Source organism: Mus pahari, chromosome 2 (assembly GCF_900095145.1).
Source record: "Mus pahari chromosome 2, PAHARI_EIJ_v1.1, whole genome shotgun sequence".
In the NCBI taxonomy this organism is placed as follows: domain Eukaryota; kingdom Metazoa; phylum Chordata; class Mammalia; order Rodentia; family Muridae; genus Mus; species Mus pahari.
This window is the reverse complement of record NC_034591.1, coordinates 161,241,129-161,259,353: the sequence shown is the minus strand read 5'-3', so window position 1 is coordinate 161,259,353 and position 18,225 is coordinate 161,241,129. Positions and strand designations below refer to the sequence as shown.

Genomic DNA, 18,225 nt, shown 5'->3' with positions numbered 1-18,225 from the left:
AGCGTGAGAGGGATCTCTAGGCCCCTCTGACAAACAAACATCTCTCACTCGACAGTCAAAGGGCCACTGCACTCCAGACAGAGGCCTCAAGTGCCTCTCCCAGGTCCCAGGGAGTGGGAATTAATCCAAGGAAAGCCCCTCAGAAAGGGGAGCGAGGCACCTACTAGCCACTCCAGCACGTTCTCTGCTGTCTTGTAGACATCAGCCCTGTTCTATCTACTGCTGGGCACGCCAGTCGCAGTCCTCTCTCCACCTGGGTCTGACGCAGCCCCAGGGACACAGTAGGCTCAGGAGATCTTGCCTGGCTCACACTGCAGTGCTGAGCCTGCAGACCCGGACTGCAGTTTATTATTTATTTTGGTTTCAATGAGGCAGAGCCTCATCATGTTGCTCAGACCAGCCTCAAACCCACAGTGACCCTTCCGCCTCAGTCTCCTGAATACCGACGTTGCAGGAATGGCTTTTTAAAGGAGACTACAAACCACCCCCTTTATTCCACCAGCTCCTGTTTCTTCTGTGTCTCCTGGTGTCTTCCTGTCTCTCAACAGGTTTCTGTATTTATCAGCCATATGGTGTCAGTATTGAACTAAAGTCTCGTTTTTCTTCAGGCTATGATAAAATTCATGGCAACTTTGAAATCTCACTCTGCAGCTCTGGTTGGCCCGGAATTCTCGGAGATCTGTTTCATTCTGCCTCTGAGGACCAGGAGTAGACTGCCCCATCCCGCAGCCTTTCCTCTGTATTTATAATATCCACCGAGTAAATGTCTTAGTGTGCTGCCGTCCAGTAGAAGCACACGCTGGCCACATTTTTTGTTGTTGTTGTTTGGTTTTTCGAGACAGGGTTTCTCTGTATAGCCCTGGCTGTCCTGGAACTCACTTTGTAGTCAAGACTGGCCTCGAACCCAGAAATCCGCCTGCCTCTGCCTCCTAAGTGCTGGGATTAAAGGCGTGCCACCATGCCCGGCTCACGCTGGCCACATTTAAAAATAAAAAATAAAAAGAGCAAGTTATATGGATGTGACCCCAAAACTTGGGAGACCAAGCCAGGACTGTGAGTTTGAGCCAAAACTAACATAAAGGTTAAAGGATATACATACAATTTATTTACTTTTTTTACTTAATCCTGTATATTCCAAATAGCATTTGAACAGTGAATCTGAACTTGTTATTACAATATTTCCCGCCTTTTTGTGAAACTGTCATTGAGCACCAGTGTCAGTCACAGGCACAGGTACAAAACCCACACAGGGCAAATGGCTGCAGGAAGGGATACACAGCCCTACCATGAGCTCCACACTGTGGGTCAGAGTCACAGAATCCAGTCACAGGGCCAGAGACCATGCCTCTTACCACAGGGAAGCAGGACAGGGACTCTCCTGGTGGGGTCTCTGTCCAGGGTCTTCCCCAACTCCGCTATGTTTTAGTTGTAATTCTTAGGGTTGAAAATCCCAACCTGAGCCATTGCTCAGTGATGTAATCCTCGAACCGGCAGCTGGGGCAGGAAGACTGCAGAAAGTTCTAGGCTAGNCNGGGATACAGGGTGAGTCCAAGTCTAGCCTGGGATACATAGGAAGGCCCTATCTCAAAAACCACACACACACACACACACACACACACACACACACACACACACACCAAACCACAGTGTTGTCTTTATGATACTTTGATGCATTTTTTGGACAATTATTTCTTACTAAAAATTTAACAAATATGGGAGAAAAAAGGAATATTGTGTAAACTATAAAAGTCTGTCACCCCGATGCAATGGAATCAGCCAACAGAAACAGGAAGAGAACATCCAACATTGGAGGGTGGAGTATCACAGAGCACAGGGTGGAGCTGCGGAGGGTGGGTTCTGGGTCCAGGCCAGTGGGATCTGTAGAAAAACATTTCAGTGAGCTGAAAAGGAGTGAAGACATCCTCAGAGCTTGAGCTCAGCCATCTGCTCCTGAGTGTCAGGAGTGGTCTGTCCTTTGGCTGAGAGAGGAACTGCCACTGTGAAGGGTGGTCATGGCCCTCGAAGCTCCTCTCAGACCATGAGGGTTGTTCCACCTGCTTTTGTTTTGAGACAGGATTCACAGGGTAGCCCAAGATGACCTAGAACTCCCAGTGTGGCCCAGGCAGACTTCAGACTCACAGGCATTCTTGTACCTCAGCCCCCTGGAGCTGGTATTACAGATGTGGGACATCCTGCCCACCTGCTCTTTAGGACACATCACCATGACATACATGAGCTAACATACATACATGAGCTCTAACATGAGCTGCTAGAAACATGGCTATGTGCTGTCCCCTAATGCAGTGTGGGCAGACCCTCTGTCTGCTGGACTCCAGCATCCTTCATGCTTCAAGGCTGAGGCTTCTGAATTGCCCCGACCCTTGGGCAGGGTTTCTTCAGCTTATGCTGAACCTGGATGTCTTATGTGGAGCCCAGGAGGGGTGCTGGCCCTTCAACATCAAGGACATGTGTCAGCTCAAGTAGACAGTGTGCTGATACATCCCTATGCACCTAGTCACCTCAAAACTCCACACCAGGACCCCCGCACGCTGGTGACGCTTGCCAATCACAGGTCTGACGGAAGTTCTGTTTGATCTTCTATAGCCCGAATAGTTGGCATGATGCAAGGTCACAGAAGGGCACTAGGGTGAGGGCTCAGAGGGGCATTCAGGGGGTGGGGGGAGATGTAGCACCACAAAGAAGAAAGAGTGGGTCTGAACCTGCATTAGACCGGAGGGCTACCCTGTTCCGTCTTGTCTCGGCTCATCTAGCTGCATTTGTAAAGCACAGAAGAGGGCCTATGTGAGTATACTCAGCAAAGACAATTAAATTAAAATACAAGGTAATCGGTGTGACTTGGGGGCCAGAGGAATGACTCTGTGGTTAAGAGCACACTAGCTTCTCTTCTAGAAGTCCACACTGCAATTCACAACTGTTTGTAATTCCTCCAGTTCCAGGGGATCTGATGCCCTCCTGTGGCCTTTACATTTATGCCTGGTGGGCCCTGAATGCACCAGTTTCCACCTCTCAAGCTGCCGTATGGCAGGCGCGCCCTACCAGCCTATGGCATAATTACTATACATGCAACATGTATTTCAGTTAGCTGTGTTTATCAGTTTGACCAAGTAGCCTCCGGTACTTATTTCATTTAAATCTCTTTCAAACTACGTGAGTACTCTTAAGCCACCAAGTTAGAATCTGTGATGATCATAAAAGCTCCCACTCTCTGAGCACCTAGCAGGTGTGGCAGCCACCATTTGGAGAGTTTGGGTTTAAATGGTATGGTGGTGAATGCCTGTGATCCTGGCACTTGGAAGGTGGAGGTGGGAAAATTAGTTTAAGGAAATCCTCAGCTACACAGTGAGTTTGGGGCCAGCCTGGGCTACATGGTACCCTATCTCAAAATAAAAATTGTTTTTGGCTTACATTCCGTCGCCTAGCCCACGGTATGCTATTATCATACACCTGCCTTACAAGTGAGGACACTGAGGCCGAGTTCAAATTCTGAATCCAACATTACAAAGACTAGGTATGTGAGCCACACACACCCTGGAGCCCTTTTGTATGCCTCTAACCCTGTCTCCTGTAATCACTGACCTATACTGCCCCTTAAGATGACTGAGTCAGCAGAAAGGTCCATGTATCTTCATAGAATGGTCCTGACACAATGACAATGACGTCACTCACAGGCCCATGGGTGCGCCCATCGTTTACACTGTGGTCATCTCTCACTTCTTCGGAAGGGTTTGCATCTTCTGGGGATGAGGAGTGTGACCTGAGAAGGGAGACAAGTGATATTTATTCCTCAGACAGGAATTTAGAAGGAATCTTTCTCCTCTGAATGCATCATAAGTCACTGATAAACAATAACAATCCCAGCACTCGGGAGGCAGAGGCAGGCGGATTTCTGAGTTCGAGGCCAGCCTGGTCTACAAAGTAAGTTCCAGGACAGCCAGAGCTACACAGAGAAACCCTGTCTTGAAAAACCAACCAACCGGAGTTGTAGGGGGCTGCAACCCTGTAGGTGCAACAACAATATGAACTAACCAGTACCCCCTGAGCTCGAGTCTCTAGCTGCATATATAGCAGAAGATGGCCTAATCAGTCATCATTGGGAAGAGAGGCCCCTTGGTCTTATAAACTTTATATGACCCAGCACAGGGGAAGGCCAGGGCCAAGTAGTGGGAGTGGGTGGGTAGGGGAGCAGGGGCGGGGGTGGGGTATAGGGAACTTTCGGGATAGCATTTGAAATGTAAGTAAAGAAAATAATAATAAAACAAGAAAAAGAAAAACCAACCAACCAACCAACCAAACAACAACAAGAAACCTCAGACTAAATGCTCAGTACTTGAGACCAGCTGACTTCTTACATGGTAGACTTATTTTTGACCCTGAAGTGCTGAAAACACTCCACACACACATGCATGCTGTGGCATGCACTCACCCCCCCACATGCATGCTGTGTATGCAATGACACACACACACATATGCATGCTGTGCATGTACTGACACACACATGCATTCTGTGCATGCACTGACACACACATATGCAATCTGTGCATGCACTGACACACACATGCATTCTGTGCATGTACTGACACACACATGCATTCTGTGCATGTACTGACACACACATATGCATGCTATGTACGCAATGACCACACATGCATGCACATACAAGCACATGCACAAAGTAAATAAACACGATGTGATATATTTTTAAAAGTAAGATGCACAAGCAGACTCCTGGCCACAAACCTTCAATGGGAGGAAATTAGGAACTTGACACTGAAACTCAGCTGAGGCCAAGATGTCAAACAAGCAAGGTGTAGGCTATCTCAGACTATCTTCTTACTTTCCCATTTCTCTACCTTTCTTTATACCGTAAGTATATATTAATGTGCATGAGTGTTTCCTTACATGCATGTCTGTGCCCTGTATACATGCCTGGTGCCTTTGGAGCCCCAAAGAGGATGTCAGATACCCCAGGACTGGAAGAATGAGTGATTGTAAGCTGCCATGTGGATGCTGGGAATTGAACCTAAGCCATCTTAACTGCTGAGCCAGCCCCTCCGTACCTTGCAAAGTATTCTACTGTACGGTTGCAACAGAGGGAATTAGTTAAAACCCTCTTCAGCAGCACGTCATCACAGTCTTACTCTTTCAGTTGGCTACGACGGCTTGTTTTTAGCCTCAGATTACACACACACACACACACACACACACACACACACACACACACTACAAGGTCAGCTATGTAGCCCAGGCTGGCCTGGACCTCACTCTATAGATCAGGCTATCTTTGAACTCATAGAGTTCCTCCTGCATCCATCTCTCAAGGGCTTGGATTAACAGAGTGCACTACTATGCCCCACCTAAATACGTCTTGTTTTATATTAGGTCTCTGAATGTAGCCCAGGCTGGCCTCGTGCTCAGAAGGATCATCATCTTGCCTGAGATCCAGGATGACAGGTGTGCACCACACCTGGTTTATCCTTGTATTTTTTATGCATTGTGTCTAATTTCCATCCAAAGTTATTTCACTAATTTACACTTTCTAAAGAACTGGGAAATCTGGTTTTTTCTCTCTTCAACAAAGAGGATTATCAAACTTTCAAATCTTTCATACTCTCCTAAGTGAAAAAGTTCCAGACCCATTGTTTAATTGTGTGTATCCAATTAAATATGGGTGGAAATGAATAATTTCTAACGTTTCTTGGCCATTCGCTCTGTATTTGTCATGTCCACAATTTAGCATCAAAACAATTCAGCTATTCTAAGAAATTGTTTTATTTTATTTATTTTGATTTTATGGTTATGAGTGTTTGCATGCACACATGTATGTGTACATGTATGAAGTGCCTTCAGAAGCCAGAAGAAGGAGTTGGATCTGCTGGAACTAGAGTAATAGACAGTGTGAGCCCTTGTGGGGTGCTGGGAAATTAAGATATCTTTTCTTTAAGAGCAACAAGTGCTCTTAACTGCTGAGTCATCTCTCTGGCCACCTACAAAAGTATTCAATAACTCTTCTTTATGCTTTACATGAAGTTTAAAGTATGAAGATATAAAATTTAATATATTTATGACATAAAGTTATACATTAAAGATTGTTAGTATACAATGCATACACTTTCTGGTTTAAATTCATTTATTTTAACTGTATAGTTTATGAGTCAATTTTGAACTTTTTATGCAATTAAATTTATCGACTTTTCTTCCTGAATTCTGAATTTCATATGCTGTTTAGAAATAACTTCTCCAAAATAGGATTATAAAAGTCCTTATCTGGGTGGCTCCCAACTGCTTGTAAGTCCAACTCCAGGGGATCTGGTGCCTTTGTCCCTGCAAGCAAGCCACTCACAGGCACACACCAGCTACCCTGTCCTGCCCTAGTGCATGCTGGTACACTCACACACACGCACACGCACATACATACACACATTAGTAGGAGAATGACTGATCTATTCACTGGTTTGTAACCACAGCAGCCATTTATATGAGAATATTTGCAGTAATACAACTTTACCTCTGTAAACTCAGAACCTCATTTGCAATATCTGTTGCAGTACTCCCAGCACCAAGGACAGTCCCCGTGGATCTGCCAGGCACATTGATGCAGGATTGTCTAAATGAGTCTACGCAGCAGCCACAAGAGAAAACTCGGAGGAGAGCGTTAGAGTGCACAGCCCTCGCTACTGGCTTTCTTTTTACTTAAATAACTCCCTAATTTTCTCCTGAAAAGAAATAGATGATCCACACCTTAAGGCAACAGAAAACATGCGACCTTTTATTCTGAAATTCCCAATGTTTGAGATGCTGTGAGTGGCGATCACAGATGTGCGCAGAGTCACAAAGGCACAGCAGTGACCCATGGCCTTCAGCACGGTCTCCTCCCTCTTGACCCTTACAGCGAAGCCAGGGAAACACCACTTCATATTTCCTAGCTCCCTTTGTGTTGTTTGTTTGTTTATTCTGTTTTATGTGTATGAGTGGTTGCTTGTATGTATGTAGGTAGGTACATCAAATGTATACGCTGCGCATGAATGTCAGAAAAGGGCATGGAATCACCCAGAGTTCCAGGCAGCTGTGAGCTGAGATGTGCCGAGAACCAAACTCAGGTCCTTCCAAAGCAGCCAGTGCTCTGAACCCCTGAGCCGCCTCTTCAGCCCCAGGTGTGTTTGTTTGTCTGTCTACCCGTTTTTACTTTTTGTTGTTTCAAAACAGGGTTTCTCTGTGTAGTCCTGGCTGTCCAGGGACTCTGTAGTCCAGGCTGGCCTCGAACTCAGAGAGCTGCCTCTTTCTGCCTCCTAATTTTTGCTTTGTTCTATTTAGATAGTGTCTCAAGTGGCTGAGCCGGCCTCTCACTCCTGATCTTTCTGATTCTAACTCCTAAGTGCTGGGATTACACGCATATGTCACCACCATATTCTGATACTTAAAAATACATTTTGTGTATAAAACATGAGCACATCCCTGTGGTTTAAAAAAAAATCTGAGATGGAAAACAGGCCCTTTGTGACAGTCTCTCATTTGTCTAGCTGTAAGCCATGAACACCATGGATAAGGATGGAGGGAGACCATGTGACAACACCAGTCTGATTATGAGGAACTCTGTCCAGTTGGGAACCAGTCAGGTGAGCAGCGACTTGTGTGTAGTGCCGTGTTACACTACAGTGGAGGCATGAACCCAGTGCTCTGGCACCTCAAGGGGACTTCTGTTCCTGGAAGTTTCCTGTGGGGTCTATGTGACTTCTGAACTTGGTCTCTTGTTCATTATTGTGTGTGTGAATGATGTATGTGGCCGCATGCATGTCACAGCATACACTTGGAGGTCAAAGGATCATGTGTGGAAGTCTGTTCTTTCCCACCTTGTTAGTCCTGGAGATTGAACTCAGGTTGTCAGTTTAGAGGCAAATACCTTTATCTACTGAGCCACCTCACAGTCCCTTAGTTTTTAGTGTATGTGCATGTAGGATATTGTATATATGTGATGTGTACATGTGTGTATATATATGTGTTTGTATGTATGATACATGTGTTTGTATGCATGTCTATGTGTTTGTTTACATGTGTGCTTTTATTTACATGTGTATTATGTATGTGTATGCATGTGTTAGTGTGTATGTGTGTTTTGATGTGTATGTGTATGATATATATGTGTTTTGATATGTGTGTATGGTATATGTATGTATGATGTATGTGCATGACGTATATATGTTTTGAGGTGTATGATGCATATGTGTATATATGTATATGATATGTGTGTGTATGATGTGTGTATATGATGTGTGTATGTGCATATGATATTCGTGTGTGTGATATGTGTATGTATGACATATGTGTATAATATATATGTGTATGCATACATGGTATGAGTGTGTATGATATATGTATGATGTGTATGTATGATATATATATATGTTTTGATGTATATGATGTATATGTGTGTATGTGTATATGATATGTGTGTATGATGTGTGTATATGTGTGTATGTGTATATTATATGTGTGTTCATGATGTGTTATGATGTATGTATATATATATATGATATTCATATGTATGATATGTGTATGTATGACATATGCATATGATATATATATGTGTATGGTATGAGTGTGTATATGTATGTGTGATTTGTATATGATGTATGTGTATGGTGGTGGAGGCCAGAAGACACACTGTTATGTCAGTCCTTTCCTTCTACCTTCATGTATGTTTTGGAGATTAAAATCAGATTATTATCTGTATACAACAAGTGACTGGACTTCCTGAGTCACCTCTCCTGCCCCTATCTCCATCTATAGCCCCATGCACCACCTGTCCAGTTGAAATGTTTTTTAACTTCCCCTGGAAATTTTCTCCATTCTTAGACAGAAAAGCACGTCTTCATAGAATCCTTACCAGATGATGCATCTGAGTTACCAGGCCTGATCTGAAGTTCCATCTTACCTTCCAAGGACTGGCTGCTGCCACACTGAAGCAAAGATAGCCTGGTCTCACTGCGCCCCCTGGAGGTAGGAAAAGCACATGACATTTGCCCCGAGGGACAGGAAATCTATTAATGCAGCCACACTGGCTCCAAATATTTGACTTGCCAAATTTCCGCTCATTTATATTTTATTGTTCACTTCAGCTAAGATCAGGATCTGTGTCAAATGCCCCACTGGTCTCATTCCCACAGTGACGGTTCACCTAGTGCAAAGTCCACAGTTGTATCTGAATGGCTGACGGAACATGGGAGGTACAGGCCTCCTAGTACTGTGTAAACTAAGCATAAGACAAGCAAATGGAGCTCGATTGACAAAACCTTACACCTACTTTAAAACTTAGCAGGGCAACAAAGCTCAGGCCAGGATGAACGGGCACAAGGCTAGAGGAGGGCTTCCCCCAAGGACACGGGCGGATTTCTGCTCACTCTTGGCTGTGCTGGGCACACTTTCTTGTGGCACAGAGGCACAGAAAATACACCATTTCTTTTTTGTTTTATTTTTGTTTCAAGATAAGGTCTCTCCTGGCTATCCTGGAACATGTTACATAGACCAAGTTTACCCCAAACTCAGAGAACTGTCTGCCTTTAATTCTTAGTACTGGCATTAATTGCATGTGCCCGGCCTTCCTTCCTGGGGACTGAACCAAGGGTCATGTACACGTTAAGCAAGTACTCTACCACTGAGCTACATCCCACCTACCTTCTCCTCCTCCTCTTCTTCCTCCTCCTTCCTTCTCCTTCTCCTTCTCCTCCTCCTTTCCCTCCCTCCCTCCTTCCTTCCTTTCTTTTTCTTTCTTTCTTTCTTTCTTTCTTTCTTTCTTTCTTTCTTTCTTTCTTTCCTTCCTTCCTTCCTTCCTTCCTTCCTTCCTTCCTTCCTTCCTTTCTGTTTTTTTTTTTCCTGAGACAAGGTCTCACATAGTCTAGGCTGGCCTCAAACTCCCTAGGTAGCCAAAAATGACTTTGAATTTCTCATCCTCCTGCCTCTTCCTCCCGAGTGCCAAGAACATGCATGACAATGCCTATACTTCTGCCATCTTTGCTACCAGACAGTTACCAAGCACGAAGTGGTAGAGTACAGAAGGCCAATGTTCAGCTTAATCTGAAAAACTAACATCAATGGAGAGAAAAGGAAGGAAGTTCTCAGACCGCTGACCGCTGCAGCCTCAGGCTCAGCTCTGTGGGGTCACCAGCTGCAGACTGAAAATTCCTGTGGGGAACCCTGCACCTTCCCAAACACAGAGGCTTTTTTTCCCCTTGTTATTCCTAAATGAGCTGGAACAACAACCATTTCCATGACTTTATGTTGTACCAGGGGCTGTAACTAATGCAGACATTTATCTGGGGATGGATATGGAAGAAGTTCACACAGATCTGGCATCTGTGCCCCCTCCCCTGAGAAACTGAGCTGTCATATAGACAGAGAACCAAGCAGTGTTAAAGGTGTCCGTGATGGTTTGAATATGCTTGGCCCAGGGAGTGGCACTATTAGATGATGTGGCCCTGTTAGAGAAGGTGTGGCCTTGTTGGAATAGGTATGTCACTGTGGGTGTGGGCTTTAAGACCCTCATCCTAGCTGCCTAGAAGCCAGTATTCTGCTAGCAGCCTTCAGATGAAGATGAACTCTCAGCTCCTCCTGCACCATGCCTGCCTGGATGCTGCCATGTTCCTGCCTCAATGATAATGGACTGAGCCTTTGAATCTGTAAGCCAGTCCCAATTAAATATTGTCTTTATAAGAGTTGCCTTGGTCACGGTGTCTGTTCACAGCAGTAAAACCCTAACTAAGACAGCATCTTAAGAGAAGCAGAGATACTCATTTGAAATTAGATCAAAGGTCTTAAGAGCACAGAAAGTTACTCACGAAACCAGCATGTTGACAGACACGATGTATTCCAGCTCTTTGGTCCAAGGGCTAGTGAATCTGAACCACTTGCTCTTCAGAGTTACGAAGGAGCCGTCCTTCACTCTGAATTTGTACAAGACTGTAAGTATTTTCTCCTTACTCTGCAGAACTTCACAGGAAAGCCACAGTCAGCAGAGTAAACTATACAACCAAAGTCTTCAAGCTGGGAGTGGTGGCTCATGCCTGTAACTCCATCCCTAAAGACTGGAGAGGGTGCATGCCAGTGCCGGGCCAGCCAGGGGGCCATGCTGAAACCCAGACTGAAACCAAACACCAAACCCAGACCAGGGCCTTGAGAATCAATTTTGGATTTCATAAGGAATGAGAAATTCAGAGTAGATAGTATAAATCATTTCTTTCTTTCTTTAGACAGGCATTTGCTATGTAGCCCAAGTTAACCTGGAACCCCGGATCCCTATGCCACCTCTCAGATACTGAGATTTTTTTTTTTCAGTGAGATCCATCACACCTGGCTGAAGACGTCTTTTTTAAATTACCCTCAAAGCACCTCATTCAGTGGATTACCTACCTGATTTGTGCTTGTCAGTCAAACTACTGTGGTTATCCTGATGAAAATATTCATAACATGAAGTTCCCAAAAGTTCCTAAGGCAGATATCCTAAAATTGCTGTTGCCCTGGTTTTGAAACAGAAAAACATCATGGCAGTTGCTGACGGTGATGCCTCCCAGAACACTGCAGGCCAGCACAGGTGGGACTGCAGGGAAGCAGCCTGGAGGAAGAGCTAGCCTGGGCTCCCACGGGCTGCCCTGGCCTCCCCATCCACAGCCAGACTGCAAACAGGACCCCAGGTGAGGCCCCATGACGTCCTGCTGATGCCTGTACTGGGTACCACCGCTACGACCAACACCGTGGCCGTGGAGCAGGGCACACTCAACACCACTGCTAGGAAACACTTTCCCAAGTTTACCCTCTAGTTCTACCAAAATCACCAACATCACCACCTCCGTATTTCACTTACTTCCTCTTCTCAAGCCCTAATTAGGAGCAAACTGCAGCGGAGCTACGAAACCGTGCTTTCAGCTGCCCCAGTGGCCTCTGGGTAGCGAAACATGGAGTGTTTACCTTTGGTCAACGTAGACGAATTTCCCGTTCATTGCAAAGCGGGTTATGAACTCAGCCGGTCTCATGTTGATCTTGCCACTCTTCTGAGGGACAATGTATGGATGCAACCGTCCCATAGCCACAAGGCAGGTAAGAGGACAGCTGTCTTTCCCACCACCCGTCTCTTTCTCCATGCTAACAACATTCAGAGGCCAGCTTCTCACGTATCCAGTGCAATGGACGGTGTGGAATTTTCTATGGTCTAACGAAAAATCATAGCAATACACTTAGGTAACTATGGATGCTGATATTCCCCCTCCTCCCTCTTCTTCCTCCTCCCTCCTCTTCCTCTCTCTTCCTCCTCCCTTTCTCCTTCCTTCTCCTCCCTCTTTCTCCACTTTTTCCTTTCCTTTCCTTTCCTTTTTTTTTTGGAGACAAATGTATTCTGAAGCCCAGGCTAGCCTCTAACCAGCTCCCTATGTGTAGTAGGCTGTCCTCTAATCCCTGATACTATTACCTCAGCCTCCTTCATGACTACTGGCCTATACTATATCACTCTGTATGTCTATTATGAAGAACCTTGCAAATCTCTTACTATTGGTTGTGATGATGATTAATAGACATATATGGTCATAGCGGGACCACAGAAATATTTGGTGAGCAATTGGAAACACAATTTTATATATATATATATATATATATATATATATATATATATATATATATATATATATATATATATATATATATATATACATATATATGACTTTTCAGAAAAACTCCAAACAATTAATTCCCATTAAGCAGCTTGTCAAACAAGCCCACCAAAATAAAAAAGGATAAGAAATCATGTGCTCCAATGCAGGAAAGTTTCCAAGAACAAAGAGCTACCGCACATGCTCAGAAGATGCATGGTGTACACACGCGACAAGCCTTATAAAAAGTGACTTAGAGGTTCAAAGAGCAGCAAAAACCTGATACAGGTTACTTAAAATGTTCATTTGTGACTGGATTTGCAGAAGACCAGAACAGCCATTGGCACTATTCAGAGAGTACAGAAGGTTTCATTATGACTGTTACTGAGTGCTTGATATGTGTGGGGCACACGTGCCGTGGCCTGCATGTGGAGCTCAGAGGACAACTTTGAGAACTTGTTCTCTTCTTCTGCCTTTATGTGGGATTAAGCTCAGGTCACCAGGCTTATGTGGCAAATGCCTTTACCCATCACACCAGCTGGTTGGTCCTCAGCAATAAGTCTTTTTTTTTTTTAACAAATGGTTTTTTGAACAGAAAAGGATGTGGGTTGTCCCAGAGGCTACAACTAACAGCAGTAAGGAGATGAAGAGGTTGAGCGGTGCCAGACAGTCAGCGCTGCAAACTTATAACTCGTCCAATCTCCCCGACAGTCCTGTGAGATGCTCTAACAGTCTCTATCAACTTTGGAAACAGGCAAAGGCTACATACAGTCATGGCACTGAAATGAGGACTAAGCGTGGACCGGCCGGCTCCAGCGCTCAGCCTCTGAGCCTCTGTGTCAGTCAAGTTCATTGCCTTCATCTGCACATGGAACTGTCTCTAGATAAACTGTGTTGGACCACAGGATGAGTCTTAACAAGTTCATGCAAAATTAAGTCCTATCCTGAATCTTTGCTGGCTACAATGGAGTGAGCCAGTAACCCAATAAGGAGAAAAACTGTGCCTGCATGGAGGTGGGATGGTGTGCTTTCAATCCAAGGGGAATTTCAAGTGTTCTGGAAACAAATGGAAGTGGGAACACAATGCACCTGTGATGAGAGAGCAGAAGAGGGATGACGGAAGGAAGGATGGAGCCTGGGGTTTGGAGGAGCGTGAGGAGGAGAGGGCTGAATGAGAACAGCCAGTGTGTTATGCAGATGAACACATGAAGATGCCGCAGGGCATAGAGCAAAAAGGACTAAGAAGGAAGTTTATAGCAAAGTTTACATAAAAACACTGAGGTCAAGAAAACGGAATTCAAATGCACAACCCAATGACTCATCTTAGAAAAGCAAGAACAAAACAAACCCCAAATCAGAATAGCTCCAGTTTTCTTTTGATTCGATTCAAAGCAGCCTGCAGTTTCAATGCAATCCCCATCAGAATATCAGACCAATGACATTCTTAACAAAACTGGAAAAAAAAAACCCTAAAATTCACATGGAAGCACAAAGGAGTCCAGGAGCAAAGCTGGAGGTGTCTGGCTTCAAAATATAGCACTGAGTCATGGTAGCAGAAACAGCATACACAGGAATACATACATACATACATACACAGGATACATACATACATACACAGGATATATACATACATACACAGGATACATACATACATACACAGGATACATACATACATACATACATACATACATACATACATACACAGGATACATACATACACAGGATACATACATACATACATACATAGGATAAATACATACATACATAGGATAAATACATACATAGACCTACAAGACAGAACAGAAACCCAGAAAGAAGCCCGCAAATCTACAGCCAACTGATTCTCAGCACTGTTGTGAAAATGTGCATTTGAGAAATGACATCTTCATCAACAAACAGTGCTGGGAAAGCTGCCTGTCCATCCATCTGTCCATCCATCCATCCCATCCGTCCGTCCATGTGTAGAACTGAACCTGTGCCTTGTCTCTCTCCCTGCACAGCAGCCAATGAAAAGTGTGTGCAGACCCCAGGGTAGGACCCCAGGGTAGGACTCAGACTTCCGAAGCCACTAATAGGAAACACAGCAGATAGCTCAGATGCTGGGACAGGAAATCTCCTAGATCAGTTCCCAAAGCAGAGCACACAACAGCCAGCTTGGTTCAAATCTTGTCCACAACACAGGGAACAACAGTCAACAGAAGAAAACACAGCCCAGGAATGAGGAGAGACTATTGATGGTGACTTGTCCGGCAGGGGTCCAGCATATATAAAGAGTGTACAAACTTAACAAGGTGGACTCCATCCATAGAGTCTCCACCCATGCTGACAGTTTATGCCAACCTGACAGAAGCTAAAGTCACCTGAGAGGAGGGAGCCTTAATTAAGAAAGTGTCCCCATGAGACTGGGCTGTAGGCAGGTATGTAAGACATTTTTTTAAAATTTGTGATTGATGCAGGAGGGTCCAATCCATTGTGGGTGGGGCCATCCCTGGGCCTGTTGCCCTGGGTTATACAGGAAAGCAGGCTGAGCATCTGGGTAGTGGTGGTGCACGCCTTTAATCCCAGCACTTGGGAGGCAGAGGCAGGTGGATCTCTGAGTTTGAGGCCAGCATGGTCTACAGTGTGAGTTCCAGGACAGCCAGGGCTACACAGAGAAACCCTGTCTCAAGGAGAAACAAAAGTGTCGGGGGGAGGGACAGAAAGACGAGGAGCAAGCCACAAGGAGCAAGCCACAAGGAGCAAGCCAGTAAGCAGCACTCCTCCACACCCTCTGCATCTACTGCCTCCAGCTTCCAAGCCTGCTTGACTTCTTGTCCTGGCTTCTGTCTGTGATAGGCCACAATGTAGAAGTGTAAGCCAAATAAACCCATTTCTTCCCCAGTTTGCTTTTTGGTCATGGTATTTCATTATAGCAACAGAAACCTTAACTAAGACACTGCTCAAAAGAAGAGATACAAATGGCCTCCACACTACACAACAATTGGTATTGGTCATTAGGGAAAAGCAAATCCAAACAACAATGAGATACCACTAAAGCAGCTGTAATCAAAAGGACAAATGACAGAGCATGGGGAGTCACACAGACAGTCACTGTTCACACCCTGTATGGAAAACAATATAGAAATTCTTCAAAAAGCTACGGCATCTATCCAAAGAAACAAAGTCAAGGTACAAATGCCCATGTCTCAAGCGCACGTCTCACTGGCTAAGGAGCAATCAGCATGAGGGCCTGGCAACAGACACACAGAGAAAGCAGATGTGGTGTGTGCAAACAATGGAGTGCTGCTCACGCACAGAAAAAAAAGCAGATGAGACCCGGGGACACTGTAATGTCAGAAGGACAAGCACCATGTATCCATCCACGCTCACACACAAAACCAAGAAATAACTGGTCTACCAGTCGTTAAGACAGCAGTCACTGGGGACAGCTCTGCATCACACAGAGCCGAGGGCAAGAGGGAGGTGGCTGGGCATTAACTAAACCTCCCACGTGACTCCTTGATTCTAAGACAGAGATACAGAGAATGCTTTCAGAGTAAATGCTAAGTGTGTGAACGTGGGTGATTTTCTTCATGCACAGTTATAAAAAGGATTTGGGCCGACATCTGTAAATGAATAGAATCATGCAGTCCTATATACAAGACCCCTTTCCATCAGGTGAGGTGGTTCATACCTGAAATCTCAGCACTAGAGAGGCTGAGGCTGGAGGATGAAGACTGGAAGCGCTACATCCCCTGCCCCCTGGACTACATAGGAAGACTCTGTTTCAAAAAGAAGCAAGCAGGAGTCTGGAGAGGTGGTTCAGTGGTTAGGAGTGCCTGTGCTCTTTCAGAGGAGCCCGGTTCAGTTCTCAGCATGTGCATCAGGCAGCCCACAGCTGACCTCAGTTTCAGCGCCAGGGAAAGTGTGCATTCTCCCCAACTAATATGGCATTAGCTCCTTGTCTTCCTGTCTAAGTTAAAGAGATGTGAAACGCAGGCTCTCTAATGTCTACAACAGGGTGGACTCAAGAAAACATTGCCCCCATCCAAATCCAGCTACAACCACTTACCTTGAGGATTAAGTGACTGAGTTCCTTATCCTGAATAAATGAAGGTTTAGAGTTTTCTCCCAAGTAAAGCTCTGTCATGCCTAAAAACGAACAGGCCAGAGTTACTGAAAATACAGAAAAAGAAATTTAGTAATTGCTGGGGAACACTGGCCATGCCCTGCTGCTGTTGTTACAATGACTTGAGGTGGCATTTACAATGTCTTGGGACTTTAGTGGCCATTCACTCCCCCTCCCCTCCTTCCTTTCTTCCTCTTCTTCTTTTTGTGAAATAGGGCCTTCCATATCCTGTGCTGGCCTTGAACTCATTATGTAAACCCATGATATCCACTTCCCAAGTGCTCGGATTATCAGTGTGTGCCACCACACCCAGTTTATGTTGTGCTAAGGATGCAACCCAGAGCTTCATGCATGCTAAGCAAGCAGTCTACCGACTGAGATACATGAGACAGGATTAGCCATCTGAATCTCGGCCTCGCTTCTCCTCCCCTTCGCTTCACAAGGCTAATGTGAAGGTACTTGGGTAATCTCCGGGATGGTATCAAATGACCTCTATGGAGTCTGAGAGTTTTCATCGCTAAAGACTCCAGGGAAACACAAGCAACTCGCCCAACCCTCAGGACTGGATAGAGACTGGTATTTCCCAACAGACTCGTGGAAACTAGATCTCCAAGCACTCTGAAAGGACGCCCAGACAGCTCTGCTCTGCGTCAGCCCCAGCCCTGCCAGGTTGCTGCAGGTTTCCGCACAATGACCTCATCTCTGAAGTCCCTGCTCTGTGTTTAGTTTCACAGACAGAGGTCTATCTCTCAATAGGACATGAGTCAGCCAGTGTGCACTCCGTTATTATACATATGTTTGTTTGCTGTGAACAAGGTCTCATGTAGCCCAGGCTGGCCCTGAGCTCCTAATCTGCCTGCCTCCACCTCCTGGTGTGGGGATTTCTGATGTCTGACATCCTACCTCCTTGGGTTTGTTTTTTGTTTTTGTTTTGTTTTGTTTTGTTTTTTTAAGACAGGGTTTCTCTGTGTAGCCCTGACTGTCCTGGAACTCACTTTGTAGACCAGGCTGGCCTCAGAAATCCACCTGCTTCTGCCTCCTGAGTGCTGGGATTAAAGGCGTGTGCCATCACACCCGGGGACATCCTACCTTCTTACATGAAGACAAGGTCACCACTCAGTTTGTGTGTGGGTAAGGTGGACAGACATGTTTGTACCAAATCTTCACAGCCAGGATCAACCAGAGTGACAGCATCCTGGTGCAGAGTCAATGCCTGGTTCGGAGCAGCCATCATCGTGGCTTATCTCTCAGAGACCTCAAGTACTGCACTGCCCTCCTCAGGACGCTGAGTTTGTCCAGTTTGTGGGCTGTGGGGATGTGTGGAGGGATCATAGATGACAGTTTCTGAATCAGATGGTTCATCTTGTCTCTCCGACACTTTTCCTTCTGGCTGTGAGCTTCCCTGGAAGGAAGGGAGGGAGGGAGGAAAGAAGAGAGGGAGGGAGGGAGGGAGGGAGGGAGGAAGGA

General features: G+C 45.4%; 1 protein-coding gene across 1 annotated transcript; it reads right to left on the bottom strand.

Moving 5' to 3' along the window:
• Nucleotides 1-3,609: 3,609 nt before the first annotated feature.
• Nucleotides 3,610-18,168, bottom strand: Arntl2 (aryl hydrocarbon receptor nuclear translocator like 2; the record flags this gene model as incomplete). The annotated part of the gene is given in 9 exon segments (XM_021191281.1): nt 3,610-3,775; nt 6,527-6,635; nt 8,951-9,009; nt 10,851-11,001; nt 11,422-11,528; nt 11,977-12,217; nt 15,679-15,751; nt 16,702-16,783; nt 18,005-18,168. Coding segments are annotated over 9 exon segments (1,152 nt in total), but the record flags the coding sequence as incomplete, so codon positions are not given.
• Nucleotides 18,169-18,225: the final 57 nt, after the last annotated feature.